Source organism: Cyrtonyx montezumae, unplaced genomic scaffold (assembly GCF_038088225.1).
Source record: "Cyrtonyx montezumae isolate F1298 unplaced genomic scaffold, pur_monq_1.0 scaffold_34, whole genome shotgun sequence".
In the NCBI taxonomy this organism is placed as follows: Eukaryota; Metazoa; Chordata; class Aves; order Galliformes; family Odontophoridae; genus Cyrtonyx; species Cyrtonyx montezumae.
The window spans coordinates 4,904,236-4,919,075 of record NW_027072039.1 but is presented as its reverse complement, the minus strand read 5'-3'; the positions used below and the strand labels follow the sequence as shown (position 1 = coordinate 4,919,075).

General features: G+C 41.1%; 1 protein-coding gene across 3 annotated transcripts in view; it reads right to left on the bottom strand.

The window, feature by feature from the left end:
* LPAR1 (lysophosphatidic acid receptor 1) overlaps positions 1–14,840 on the bottom strand; it is a 64,299-nt gene that overhangs the window by 27,299 nt on the left and 22,160 nt on the right. For all 3 annotated transcript variants that reach the window (XM_065745257.1, XM_065745258.1, XM_065745260.1), the window contains exons 2-3: positions 13,656–13,824; positions 1,805–2,552 (exon numbers count right to left, since the gene is read on the bottom strand). In XM_065745257.1, the coding sequence (XP_065601329.1) occupies positions 1,805–2,552; positions 13,656–13,715 (808 nt within the window). In that variant the 5' untranslated portion in view covers positions 13,716–13,824. The remainder of the gene's footprint in view (positions 1–1,804; positions 2,553–13,655; positions 13,825–14,840) is intronic.

Genomic DNA, 14,840 nt, shown 5'->3' with positions numbered 1-14,840 from the left:
AATTATTTGTATTTATTTACTCCTGCAGCAATGCATTTTACTGATATCAGTGCTTACTATCCCCCACTCTTTTTTTTAAAGCCTGAAACTGTCCCTTTCCTCAGAGGAAATACTTCACTGGTGTACGAACAGCAGTTAATTCAGAAGAGGAAACAAGGACCTATTTCCAAGAAAAAAGTCTGCAAAATCCAACTTCTTTCATTTTCTTAACCTCATCCTGCCTTCTGTGAGGAAGCAGGTAGGGACAGCTGTCCAAATCACAAGAGATTTTTACCCACCCCTACAGCCTCCCATGCGAAAACATGAAGAGATACTCTTTCCCAGAAGAAAAAAACCAAGGCACTTAGGAATAGCATTTCAATAGCTGAACAGGTCAGTTGTCAACACAGTTCACACTGTGGTTAAAAAATCATTACTATGTGAGAAAAGAGCATTTGCATTCTTGAAATTAAGAATTGTCACAGGGACTTACAGTCAATGATCAAAGTCAACTATCTTCTTCATGCAGGTAATTGCTAGAAATCAAAAGTTGCAGTGTAAAGTGGAACTCAGCACGTCAAAACAGGAACTCTGGCTAATTAAGTCTTTGCAGACTTTGGGACAGTTGCACTTAAGGACAATTAGGCCAAGTTACCACACAACAGGGGTTTAGCATCACAAGACACCTGTGTACAATGCTGAAGGACCTCATGAGGATAGAGGTAACTAGCACCATCCCTACCTGCCTGCAGCTTATCATCATTAGCTGGAAAGAAGAAGAGAACTGCAAGGAAAATCACCAAAGAATGGTACCCACCAACCAGGCTGTGCTTTTGCATAAGAAAGCAGAGAACCCAAGACCAAACCAAATACACTTGTCCAAAAAACCAGAAACCTTTAGACTTCAAAGTGCATTATGATACTTGCTTGATATTTCCTCATTTTCCAAGCCCTGAACCTTAGGGACCTCCAGAGAACTGTACCAGTACCTCATGTGGTATCTTTCTGTATGAATACAGGGGCAGGTACTTTAGATGTGCCAAACCTATAACGTTTATATAACCTGTAAGACCTGAGCATACTGTACATACAGTCTTGTTTAACATATGAAGTCACAGTACTGTAGAGGTTGGAAGAGACCTCAAGAGATCTTTGAATCCAAACCCCCTGCTAAAACAGGTACTCTACAATAAGATCGCACAGGTAGGTGTCCACCCAGGTCTTGGATATCTCCATAGGAGACTCCACGTCCTTTCTGGGCAATCTGTTTCAGTGCTCTGTCACCCTAATCGTAAAAAAGTTCTTCCACATGTTAGTATGGCACTTCCTGTGTTCGAGTTATAAGCCATTACTCTTTGTTGAGCATCCTCTCAACAAGAGCTTGTAGCTCCTCTTTTTATTTCAGACACAAAATACTGTTTCAATACACACATCACTTTTTGGGTAGCAAGAAGGAAAGAAAAGGTATTTCCGTATGTAATGGACCCTCCTCATTTGGCATCTTCCTGTGCAAACAGGTGAACAGTGCCCAGGACGAGGCTGCTATAATAGTTTTTAAACTTGCAGTGCTCCAAAAAGCCCTTATGTATCAATGTCCTGTTATTTTCATCAGGTTCATGTTAAACGGATGGGTGATCACAACTCTGATATCCCTTTCCATAAATAAGCTTGATAATATCAACACAGTGATAAATGCCAGGGCTTCTTATTGCCCCTGCTTTTTCTTCCAAATGATGCTGGCCTCCCAGAAGCTGGACATGCATTACTGCAATCACCTGATAAGAAACAGAGAGGGAAAGTAGAGGGGATGAAGTAAAACACTTACCAAGCACAATGACCACAGTCTTGAGGAGGCTCATCATGGTGTCCCGATTCCTGCGAGGTCCAGAACTGTGTCTGGACATTCTCATAGTCCTTTGGCGGACATACCCAAAGATATGAGCGTATAGGACCACCATGACCACAAAAGTGACCAGGTTGAAAATAGCCCAGAAGACCAGGTAGGAGTCACTATAGAGCGGTGCCATGTTGGAGCAGTGAGTGATATCACAAATGCAGTTCCATCCGACACTTGGTATGGCGCCCATTACGATGGCCATAGTCCAGATAACAACAATTACCACCACCACTCGCCGGTTGCTCATCCGAGTATGGAGCTGCATGCGAAAGACTGTAATGTGCCGCTCGATAGCAATGGCCAACAGATTGGCCACAGAGGCTGTCAGGCTAGTGTCAATGAGACCCTGACGGAGAAGCCAGGTGCTTACAGTCAGTCTTCTAGTATTAGGTCCTGTGTTAAACATTAAGTAGAAGTAGGCCAGCCCTGCAAAAAAGTCCGCAGCAGCTAAGTTGGCCATTAAGTAATAAATAGGAAAGTGGAATCGGCGGTTGACATAAATAGCCACCATAACCAAGAGGTTGGCCAGCATGATGAAGATGCAGACGGTAATCCCCAAGCCCATTACGAGCTTGCTGACAGTGTTCCATTCAGTGGCTAGATATTTTCCACTCCGGTTATAAAAGAAGGCAATGGTTTCATTGTAGTAGCACTGTGGTTCACTCATGGCTGTGGACTGGAAGAAGAGGGGGGGGCGGGGAAAGAGAGAGAAAAAGAACGACATCAGAACTGAAAACATATGACTGCCTCCACGGACAAGGCATGCACAGAGAGCAGGGAGAGGCACTGGAGGCAGAAAGGGAACATGCTTCAGAACAAATTTACTTTTTCAGAACAAACAGCATTCCACAAATCACAAACAATTGCTCTGAGGAGTCTAATAACTGCAACCAGATTAGAAACAACCAGAAACGCTTCCATCTGCTCTGGGAACGAGCGTGACTTCTGACATAGCTGTAAATTACATAATAACACGTAAGAGCTTCTGTCCAGGCAGACCTGCTGAAAAACTCACTTAGGGAGACAGGCATGCAATTCGTAATTAAAAGAAGTTAACTCTGTTACAGAACACTTTGTTTATGTTATCAGTGCATAAAACTATTGTTTGGCCGTAGCTGTGATATATGATGAGCTCCTTAAAGAGGAAGAAAAGTTGCTGTGCTTCCCAGAAGGTTTTGATTCACTTAGATCCCCATCAGGAACATTTCTTGTTGTTCTATTATAATCAATTACTCAAAGTCCAATTCCCAAAAGGCTGAGTAACATACTGGTTTCTTGTTTAGTGTGGTTTATCAGAAAGGACTTGACGATGAAATGGTAATAAAAAGAAAACCAATAAGAAGTTCATGCCTCTGTCTGAAGAGACTCAGGAGACTCTGGTTTTACTGCTGTCAAAACCCTGCTCACTGAAACTCATTTCTATTTTTCTCAGTGCAGAAACAGAGGACTCTTAGCAAGAAAGTAGGTAGTACGCCCAAACAAGTAACAGATCAACAACATTAAAATGCAAGAATTTCTTCCCATTATAACATGCAAACAAAAAGACCCAAGTTTTGGACTGCTCCAGCCATTTTGAAGGAAATACTTTAGGTAACATGACCTTCAGGCCGAAACTAAAATTGTACACAATTAGGAAACAGAATTAGTAATTTCACTCCAGTTGAAGTAGTATCTGATAAAAGATTTCCTTGGAATTACTGAAAGCTGTTTCTCTTTGCTTTCATTGACACCTGTTTGTCAACACAACTAAGGTCGTTCCAATAAACCAATATAGAAAGCTCTCCACCCATAGCCCAAATGCTTTACCAGCTAGATCTGTGCTACACAAGGAGTTTTCTTCTAAAAATAATTTCAGTTCTAACCTGAACATTGATCATTTTCAAACCCAGGATAATTAAGAACTAGACTAACTAGTATTTCTCAGCACACTGACTGTAAAACTCCAATTGCTCATCTAGGATACATCAACTTTTAGGTTAAAAACGTTTCAGTCTTAATTATTAAAGAATTTTAACAAGCTCTCATATAGGATTTCTACACTGCTAAGAAAAACTGATTCACAAGCCATACTTAACAAAGGGAGACTTCGCAACAAGACATCTGGCTTTAATTCTTTGCATACGGACTGTGTGGTAATAACAAGTCAAGTATAAGAAGCCTTGAGGGCAGGAGGAAGTCATAGGAATGAATTAGTGGCCCTTAAAAAAGCTTGCCAACATCTGCATTAATTATGTGAATGGCCTGGTTTTTGCCCTCCTTAGGAATATTTGGATGCAGTCTTACAATTTCAATTGCAGAGGAGGTCAGGACTCCAAACTCTAGTGAATGTTTGTTATCCTGAATAAATTCTCTCTTTGTCTACATGTTTACTGATCTAAATTTTTCCTGCAGCTGGCTGCTGCCCATAGTTGACAATTTTTGCTTCACTGTTGCTCCTGCAGAGAGAGGCAAATAACACCTGGCCGAACACATAATTTAAATACAGAAACTTGAAACTTGGTAGATTTCCCTTTCCCTTTCCCTTTCCCTTTCCCTTTCCCTTTCCCTTTCCCTTTCCCTTTCCCTTTCCCTTTCCCTTTCCCTTTCCCTTTCCCTTTCCCTTTCCCTTTCCCTTTCCCTTTCCCTTCCCTTCCCTTTCTCCATTGCTTTGATTTTGAATATGGGCTTAGACTTCAAAACATTGCTCTGATACTGTAACATCCTCCCTGCTTTCCTCATATGAAATGTGAATCAGCGTTAAGGGTCACTGGAACACACAAGTGCAGTGCATTTGTCTCATTCACAAAATGCCAAGCCAGGGCAGAACAAGTGCAGCGCACTTAAGAGTATGTAAAATGCCACAGACTGAGGTTTATTAGGTTTGAAAACAGGACAGTGCCCGAGTAACTGTGGAGTAACAGCATGAGACTGACATTTTTCTTCTCTCATTTCCAAGATAGAAGAACAAAACGCTCTGCTCATGTAAGGGATTCTGAAGGAAGGTTTGTGTTCAGCTAAAACCTGGAATCCTCCTTTAAGAGCAATGTTTTCAGTCGCAGGGGAAAGAGAAGTGTATCAGGATCTTGGCTGCGCAGGTGCTTGCTTCTGAGAATTGAACTGGGAGCTGATTTGTGTCCACCAGTGGAGTTTCCAGGTGCTGTAATAAATGGGCCCATTTGTGAGAGTAATAAGGAACAGGTCACTGACCAAAGTTCAGACAGGGGACTTCCAGATGATCAGCTTTCTCAGATGCCAGCAGATATCCTATAGGAAAGTTCTGACCTCACAGGTCACAAACATATGGTGATCCCAAGGCATCCCATTTATGCGTGACGCTGCTGTCTGGGAGGCAAAGGCTCAAGTAAAAGGAAATATAACGTACCTCTGAGTACTGAAAGTGTTAACATCCTATAATGGCACGTGTAAGCAGGCAGACCCAGCCCCTCTCCTGTCCCGGCAGGAAAAGGGGCAGGGAAGTTTATATTTTAATTTCCTGAAGTTTCACTCTGTGTTTCATTGCCTGGGTAAGCCAGATGTGCAGTGCCCTGAGATTTACCTCATCCACTTAGTATATCTCAGCAGAAGTTTAAAACAAATTGAGCTGCAAATTGCCTATGTTAACTAAACCCTGAAGACACATCTGTGCAGGAAAACACCTGAATTATAAACCAATAAGACAGGTAAAGGAAAATGGTGCAACAGCAGGCTGAAATCAAAGTCTCCTCTAACCATCTGAGGTTGATTTAATACTCAAGACACAGTTGTCCTAAGCCAAAGAACAAGAAAATCCTCAGTACATGGGGTTAAGTCTCTTAAAAATGCAAGACCCAGTCACAGCCACAACAGAGCGCACACAGACTAGGAAATTTGGCGCCTTAATAATAAATAAAAATCATTCCGCTTCTACAGCCAGTACCTATTCATCTCCTAGTGAGAATACTGCCAAAGTGACTTCATCTCCAGTGTTTGGTGCTTGATCCATCCTTCTGCTTCACTCCCTGGAGGAGTGAGGTAAGGGATTGGACTAATGCAAGAAACTGTCTTGCCCGTGGGATGCACTTTGGTGAGCAGCTCATTGGCACCTTCTGTTGCATTGCGGTGGAGAAGGCATTGGCCTCCTGCAGCAGAAAGGTGAGAAGGGAGCTCAGTGGTGAGCGACAAGTGAGGAGGGCTGTGTACCTGGGGATGAGCAGGGTGCAATATATGCTGACTGATACTGGCTTAATGAAGTCAGCACCAGGTGCCTGAAGGGCAGACGATCAGTTCATGAACCCCTGCAATCTGGGAGTTTGCAGAGCTCCTTAGTTCACTAAAGGAAAAACCCCAAAAGACTCCCCCACCGAGAACATGGGCACATTTATTTCTTGCTGAGCATTCTTAGAATACTAAGATTTGACTTTTACAGAGTCTTTAAAACTTGGAAGCCACAAAAATGTTTCCATATCCAAGAGAACGCTTTAAAATATTTTAACCCTAAGCCTTCCAAATGCAGTCTGCTTCTCTCCTTTCCCCTTTACTGAATTAACCTTGACATACTGCTGTTTTCTTAACTAGAACATAAAGAGAAGACGAAAAGCTGATTACCTGGCAAGGAAGCCTGAGGAAGATGACAGTTCTGCATAGAATGATATGCCAAGTGAAAGCCTCAGACCTCAAATTTGCAGAAGTCATTCAACTTGCATGCAGTCTCCTTGAAGTTTATGAGACTCAGAGGAGACTCATTCTATACAGGATGAGTTTTTAATTCTGAGGTAGTTGCCCTTGGATCCCAAAAATAATATTTATCATTCTCAGTGTTATCCAGAAATCCAGAAAACATTTCAGAGGAAAGGCAGAATTTGGAATGGTAGGTTAGTACTCCAAAATAGCAATAGGTGGCTTGCAGCTCTATATTTAAAACAGCAAGCAGTGAAGAGAGAAGCAATAGCATGCTATAAATTTAGCAAAACACTTTGAAATTTGCCAATATACTGGGAAGGCTAGAGCAAAAAAACTTGGGGGAAACAGCCAATTTCAAAATCCTCAAAAAGGGTATCAATTAAGAATATCTTTAAAATAAGCACAGAAGAGTACATTTAGGAATAACTGAATCAGTATGTGAATAATGTCTCAAGCTGCAATTGCTAAGTCATGGACTTTATAAAAGTAAAGTTGTAACAGATGAGGAAAAAAATTCAAATTGCAAGAAAAATTTCTTCCCTATCCAATGAAAAGCATAACCTATTGCTCAGAATACAGAGGGAACAAGAGGTTCGAAAATAAAGAGACAAAGGTATTTCCTTTAAAGATAAAAGTAGAATTTTATAGGAGCCATTTACCCAACATGCCAAAATCAAGAAAATCTTGAGATAAGGGTACTGATTCATCATAGCCTTATGCTATGTTTTTATAGGATATAAAGGTATAGGCAAGCCTCATGCCTTGTTTTTATACCTGTTAAACAAAATACACTACCACCAAAACACAACAGATCTTCACGTATCCTTTCCAGAATGGCATAAATTGTTTGATAGACTCGAATAAAATCTGTATGTTAACTTTGGTGGTTCAGTCACAGCAAACCTCTTCCTCATTCCTCTAGGAACATTTTTCATTTCTCACAGCTGAAAAAGTAGGGGAAAATCAATCCCTTTGCAAGGATTCAATTCTGCTATGACACGATTAAAAAAAAAATAAAACACATAGATGCTGTGGCAAACATCTTAAGAATGCTTTTGTAGATGATTCTACCACTGAGTTTCAGATCTAACGGATGTTGCAGCTAGTACAAATCAAACTGAGAAGTCCTTGGTATCCAGCAGCTTGCACCTGAAAATGGTAACCTAACCTATCTAAGCACTCATGGCACCAAAGGAACCCAGCAGCACTGGAAGAAGAAGAAGTTTTGTTGCTGGAAGGTATAATTCAGAAGTGACATGGATCCTGATGGAAGCTATGATTACAACAACCTCCACAGATCAAGTATAAAACCAAGAAGGGTGTTGACTTTCCTTACTGCTTATTCACTGTGATTAGTACAAAATCAAGGTCCAAAATAGCTTCTGAGGACTACAAAAATAAAACCAGAACAGGAAAGAACTGGAAGTCCAGCAAAAGCTAAAAATTATTTCCCTCCTAGCCAGTCTGAAATATCCAGACTCAACAGTACAACTTTTCAGGATAGATAAATCAGGAGCTGTGCTATTCACACTTGCATTCTCATCAGTGCTGAGCAGTGATGGTAAGAAACACTCTTCTAACAGGCCCCCAGATTGCTAACTCCCTTCATTCAAACTTCTGCCTTTCTTCAGCTGCATGAAAGGAGCATTCACGTGCATACATAATTCCTTTCACTGCATAAAAAGATTTAGGAAATGAAATTTCTAACTGGAAAAAAAATATCTATTGGAAGACAGAATGAAGCATCTCTCCAGCAGCTTACCAGGTAATTCAGGCCCTGCTGCATCACTGTTCCTTTCCCACAGACCCAGTATTTTCAGATGAGCTGCATCCTTTCCAAGCCCTACCTACATGTTCTGATGAGTATTTTCCAACTCAGGAGGCAATGAGGGCCACTCGATTCAGGGTACAGTTTCACATCACGACATTCTCCCTTCCATTAGCTGGATGGCATGAGCATTCATTACCTGTTCCCAAACCACTCAGTGCTTTTCTGCTGCCTGGATGCTGCCTTCCAAGCTCCTCTCAAAGGGAGGCCATCACTACAATGCAGAGATACTGCAAAAAAATACACTAATTGGAAAGACAGAATTGAGCATGTCTTGCAGACTGTTGAGACTGAATGTTCCATGCACACTATGTAATGGATTTTTGCAAAGCTATTTGAGTTTCACTCTCTTCTGGAGGGGCTTTCATGACTGCTTGGGCTTTCCAGCTGTCCCTTCCCCGTCAGAGGGATCTCAGCACGGCCTGATACGGGCCTGGCACGTCCTGGCTCTGTGGGAAACACAGCAAGGTGGTTATATTCCACCAACTAATATATCTACTAGAATAGGCTACTTCACACGCTTCTTCAGTGTACCACCCTGTATGGGAACTGCTGATTCTCAGCCTGAACCACTGAATGAGCACCTGAAGGGAAGATCTGGTCAGCCCTGGGAGCACAGGTGGACAGAGTTCACTTATGTGACCTCACAGATCTCATTTAAGGACTGACTGCCACTGAGGAAGGATCTCTTGTTGGAGTGGAATTCCTTCCCTGTGAACCTAGATCTCCGGAGACAGGTGAGCATTCATTTTCCTTCTTTTGTAGCATCTCCTTGTTTGTGCTTGTCTCTTTGCTTTTACACCCCTGATGCCCTCCTGCCTGACCCTCCACCTGAACACTGCAGCTGACATCAGACCTGCTCAGTTATTCCTGCATCAGCGGGAGCTCAGGACGGGCTTACCCAGACTCAGGAGGAAAGGGCTTTTGCTCTGTGTGTGTTGCCTTAGAAACCTTCAAGCGGAAGAAACCAGGGGGAAAACAGAACGAGGAACAAACAGAACAAGCCTCCACAAAACCCACACCTCCAACATCCCAACTGAGTTCCCATGCACAGCAAATCACAACATGCATCCTTCAGGCCCAGTTCAAGCCAAGCCTGGGATAAGGTTTGGCTCCAGCAGCTGAAAGACTGGTCTTTTATGCTGAAAAAAAAAATCCTGGAAGCATCTCCAGGGCACACCTACTATCACTCCTCACAGAGCAAACCAGTAATGCAAGCACTTGGGAGAGTTTAGCCTACAAGCAAAATGCTTATTCAGAATTATGGTAACGACACCTGCAGATTTCAATGTGGGCTGGAAACAAAGATTTTGTAATAAAAAGATTGTCCTGTGTTTACTGCTGCAAATATTTTTTTTTCTTGAAATATATATTGAATCGTTTGGGTTTCTTTTGCTTTCATGCACTCTAGTGAAATGTATAAACAATACAGAAAAATCTTTATCACTCAGGCAGGAATGTACTACCTATAAGTAACATGTCTGTACTGTACTACGAAGCTGGCTTTACAGCAATGTTGCTCCATTCTGAACAAATTAGAATTGTACTTTAAACACCAGATTATTTCATCTAGTATTATGAAAAAGAGGCAAAAAAGTGCATACCTTTATTTAAATTTTTCTCCATGGTGTCTGCCTGTCCTTGGGTAGACATACCTCTAATCACAATCTGTTCACTTCTTCCTGTCTGACCATTTCCTTTTTGTTCTCTCAATTACCACCCCAAAAAATCTGTTTTGGCATGGAGGTTAATCTGTTTACTTGCTCTGAAGTGAAGAAAAATGCAGTGCCTTGTACTGACTGCAGAAATTTGGGCAGCAAATATAAAATATGAAATGTGTTGGGTTTTCCTGGAGAAATGGGTGACAACAGCTGTGCCACCACACAGGAGCCTGTTCTCCAGCACCCCTGTAAAGAGGAAAAAGCTGCTGAGAATAACCACTCTGTGGGCATGGATAGCTTAAATCTCTTCAACCCTAATTTCAACAAAGGGAAGGGAAAATAAAGAAGTATTCAATGGCACCGAGTGGAAGAAGTGTTTTTCTGGCTCTGGTGACCACACAGCCATGAAAGGACACTATAATGGAATCTGCTATGGGTTTCTATTTGGAACAGCTGCAAGGCAGTTATTTAAATGTATTCATTTACTTCTAGTGTTTGGCTGGTAGGATCCACTGCTGGCAAAAGCAAAGAGGGAGTGATGAATTTTGTTGTTTTCTTGTTTTAAGCATTTCTGAAGCACTGTTGTAAGTCCTCAGTTCATTAAACAAGTAAGGCTCATATCACTTCTTCTTCAAAGCTTTCACAGCAGATTTCATCTCATTCCATTCACAAGAAGAGAAGATACTAATCACTCTGCAGAGTAAATTGCTCTGTTTAGATCACCACTTGTTACGTTTCCTCTTTGCAAAATGCAGAGCCCCCAGGGATGCTAAATATTTCCTGCAGGCTGCTTTAACTTTCTGATTTACTTCATTATCAGGCCAATCAGGTTTCTGTTATCTTTTTTTAGCATGTACAAAGCTGAAGGATGAAGCTGTCAGATTTGCAAAAAAAAACATCCTGAAACTTAAAACAAAAACAAACAAACAAAAAAAAAACACTAAGTTTTGTAATTTTGTTGTTTCTCTTAAGGAAAAGAACAGCTTGTGTCTCATTTGAAATCAATAGGTTCAGCCTTACAAATAAAAGTTCATCAAAAAGAAGTTAAATATGCCAATTTTTCTTTTAATTGACTTCTTCGATATATTGGGAGTGCTGTCTCAGGACCATTTTCTATTCCAGATTTCAGCTGTGGACAGTCAAACAATCCTGGAACTCTATCAATCCTTCATATTTAAACATGGCCAAGATGCATTGAGTCCTTATCTCTGGTGAATGCGGGAGGGGGAAGGTTGGAGCAAAGCTTCAGCGAGATCAGCATGTGGGAGGACATCAAGAGACCTTATGGTGGAAAGCAAGCATTGCTTCAGCAGAAGCTTGTAGAGATGCATCAAAATCCCTTCCTGTGCTGACAGATTGGCAGTAAGAAAGCAGCGTAGCAGTGTTACACGTGGTGTTAAGAGGCAACTTTAAAAAACCCTTCCAAAATCTGAGCCTTTTTGTTGACACAAAACAAATCTTATGAAAAATACCAATTTCAATTAAATTAGCAAGAACTTCCCTGTTGTGTTGTCACCAGAAGCACCTGTGGTACCAAGCCTAAGTCAAAACCTGTCAGAGTGGGCTTGGGTTTACAAAAAGCACTGCTGAGGCCTCTGGGATTATCCCATGTGGTAACAGCCTATTCTTGCTTGTCCTTGTGCAGTTAAAGGGCTGATGACAGTCAAAGGAGTATTTGTGATGAGTACATAGATGCTTATTTCTGAAGTGTCTGAATGAAAGGTGTCTTCTGCAGCTGCCTGTGGTATCTACTCAGTTTTAAAAGGAAAAATGGTATTCTAACAAATGTATTTTTTTCTACGTGATAATCAAAGCTCATTTTAATGCTCATTTGGCATAAATGCTAAAGGCAAACCCATTCATTAGGAAACTGCTTTATTTCAGTAATTCCATCTAATGACCCTCCCCTTTAGATGTGTTACAGTGCCCTTCTCTGTTTAAAAAAAAAGATGCTCCTCATCCTCAGAAACACAAGTCTCCAGGCTGCTTTTTTGGAGACATTCCTCCTATACATAAGTTATAGCCCTGTAACCAACATATCCACCCTGGCTTACTGAAATCTGTGGGGAGTTCACACATGCACTTAGATCTTCCCTTGTGGATATCATCTCTGAAACTGGAATCTGCTTTTACAATATGAGGCTCAGAGAATAGTATTTTACAACCACAGCAAGATATCTTTGCAACAGGAAGAAAAATCTTTATTTTGTTTCCTGTTGCTATTTTATTTTTGCTCTCAGGTCAAATCCTATGGAATTGTGGTCTCTGAAACCTGGATGTGGAATGGAAAGCCACTGAATCATACAATCACCAAGGCTGGAAAAGATCTCTTAAGATCATCCAGTCCAACTGCCCACCTATTATCAATATTTCCCACTAAACCCATGTGTGATACCAGCCAATGTCTAGTATAATCTATTTGGCTCTCGTCTTTGGTCTAGAAATCCAAGTCCTGTGCAGGTTACACTCAGCAGAAAGTCCCTGCACACACTGCCAAAGTGTGTGTTTATGGTAAATGCAACAGAATTTGAAGGCCATTTTCAATCAGACCCTTTACAACTGATAGCCTTTCCTCCCACTTGTTCTTACACCAAAGTTGACCTTATTTTCTCTTCAAGGAAGCAGATAAAATCCTTCTCTGACCCTAACACAGATTTGAAAAGCCACTAAAGAAGTTTTAAAACATACTAGTTCTTCATCTGAAATCCAGGAGGAGCACAAATAAGCCTCCTTAAAAAAGGATGATGGATTCAGCTCCACCACCCATTAGTAAAATTTTGCAGCTTCACAGAGGTCCAGGGATCCCTGTAGACTGCTGCATTCCTCAGTGCTCAGTGCTAAGAGAATCAGTTCTCCCAAGTCAAAGGATCTTTAGCAAAAGGAAAAAAAAAAAGAAAAAATAAATTAAAATAAAAATGTTAGATTGCCAATTTTCTGATGGTATCATCTAACTTAACCAGCAGTGGTGTGATGTTCAGCCAAGTATACATCCTTAAAAGTTTTAAGTTCCAATAGACACCTGGGTCTGAAGTTAAAGGGACTTTCTGAGATGAAACCTTCAGAGGCACTAACATCTCCTTTTCTGTTTGTAGTATTTACTTCACTAGCAGGCACAAGTACGTGGTGTTCAGTACATGGAGCTGAAGAAATCACTTAGGTATTTATAAATATCAAATCTTAAACACGCACTTTGACTCATGAAACTAAGATTAGTAATTGTTAGTAATTGTTAAGTGTATTATTAATTTTATTGCTGCTTTTGGCTTAAAACCTTAGCTCTCCTGATAAGAGGCCTGAACCTGACATTTCCCATGGTTTTATTCCAACTGAACCCCATTGTGAACTTCTTCTACTCTGTATTCATTATGCACAGTAAAATCGAACCACACTGCAGGGAATGCCTATGTGGAAACAGTAAAGATCATAATATACCATATCTTTTCTTCTACAAATAGCAGTGTAACACAGTGTCATGCCTCAAAGTTTAAAAACATTCTTAGCAAATGTTGAGTGTCTTTAACAGAACGTTTCAGAGAAAATTCCCTCCATGACTCAAAACTGAAAGAGAAAAAAAAAAGCAGGGATTCATTGGAGAAATAAAAATAGAGGTTCAGGAAGCTCAACTGCCTGAGTTTCACTGTGATCTCCTCACCTCAATCATCTCAGGCTGTGACATCATGGAGGATGGCACCAAATTGGTGGGGATATCCATTTTAGCTCAAAACGTTCCTGTTGTCCTTGCACCCCTCCTTTGCAGCCACAAGCTTCTGGTAGGAATAGAGAGATGCTTCCTCAGATCCTAGTCATGCTGTTATTTGCTCCTGGCAAGAAGAAAAAATATGGTTGAGAATACCATGACAATTGGGTAGCCAGTTAACACCCAAGCCCCTCAGCTGCTGCAAATCTAGCCTGGGAGTTTGCACAACCCAACTTGCTTCTTACAATAGACTCACAGGAGGAGTTTCAAAGGGCACCACTTCATTTCACTCAGAAAAGCAAAACAATTCACTTGACCACACAAACTAGAAGTCACAGAAACATCATGCAGCAAGAAGACTAACGTGCCGACTCTGCACGTATTTCAAAGGAAAGATGGTCACTTGAGAGTGCTAGAGTCATAGTAATGTATTTTCCTCACTGAAAGGAAGGACAAGAAGACCTCACAGAAGATTATCCTCAGGTTCTCAATTGCTGTTGTCTTATATTTCAGTGACCACAAATGTCCTTCAGCTTAAGGATTATGACAAACTTACTGTAGGCGAATTTCAACCATACTTACTCCTTTTGGCAGACACATACTGTGGGTGAATATATTGAATTGATGTGTAAAGGCTGATCAGGTGGTACAACAAAACAAGGTATTTCCCTAGCTATCATGTTTATCAAGGCTTAGATCAGCTTCGGCATATGTTTCTATTCCTATGTGCAAAGGAAACCAAACAAAAAGACAGAAAACTGCAAATGGCTGCAAAAGCAAGCCCACTTAAAAATTCCAGACTTAAGTTACTGCAGCTATTAATTTTTTTCCACAATTATGCAAGACGTACACAATTCAGCCCACAGACTAGCCACCAGAAAGGATTTTGGAGAAAGACCTATTGCTCATAGCATCTACCACTTCCTACTCTGTAAGTCACAGTGGAAAACCACCCCCGCAAGTGTACTCAGCATTCATTAAATACACCTAAAATGACCCCTGATCTAACTGCTGGTTTTTTTTTTCCAAACTCAGATCATGGTGCAAGCACACAGCCTAAGCTAGCAGCTTTCCTGGTCTTTGGTACATTTTCTCAAAGCCAGCCCATACTTACATAGCCAGGAAGGAGCAGGTAAGCTG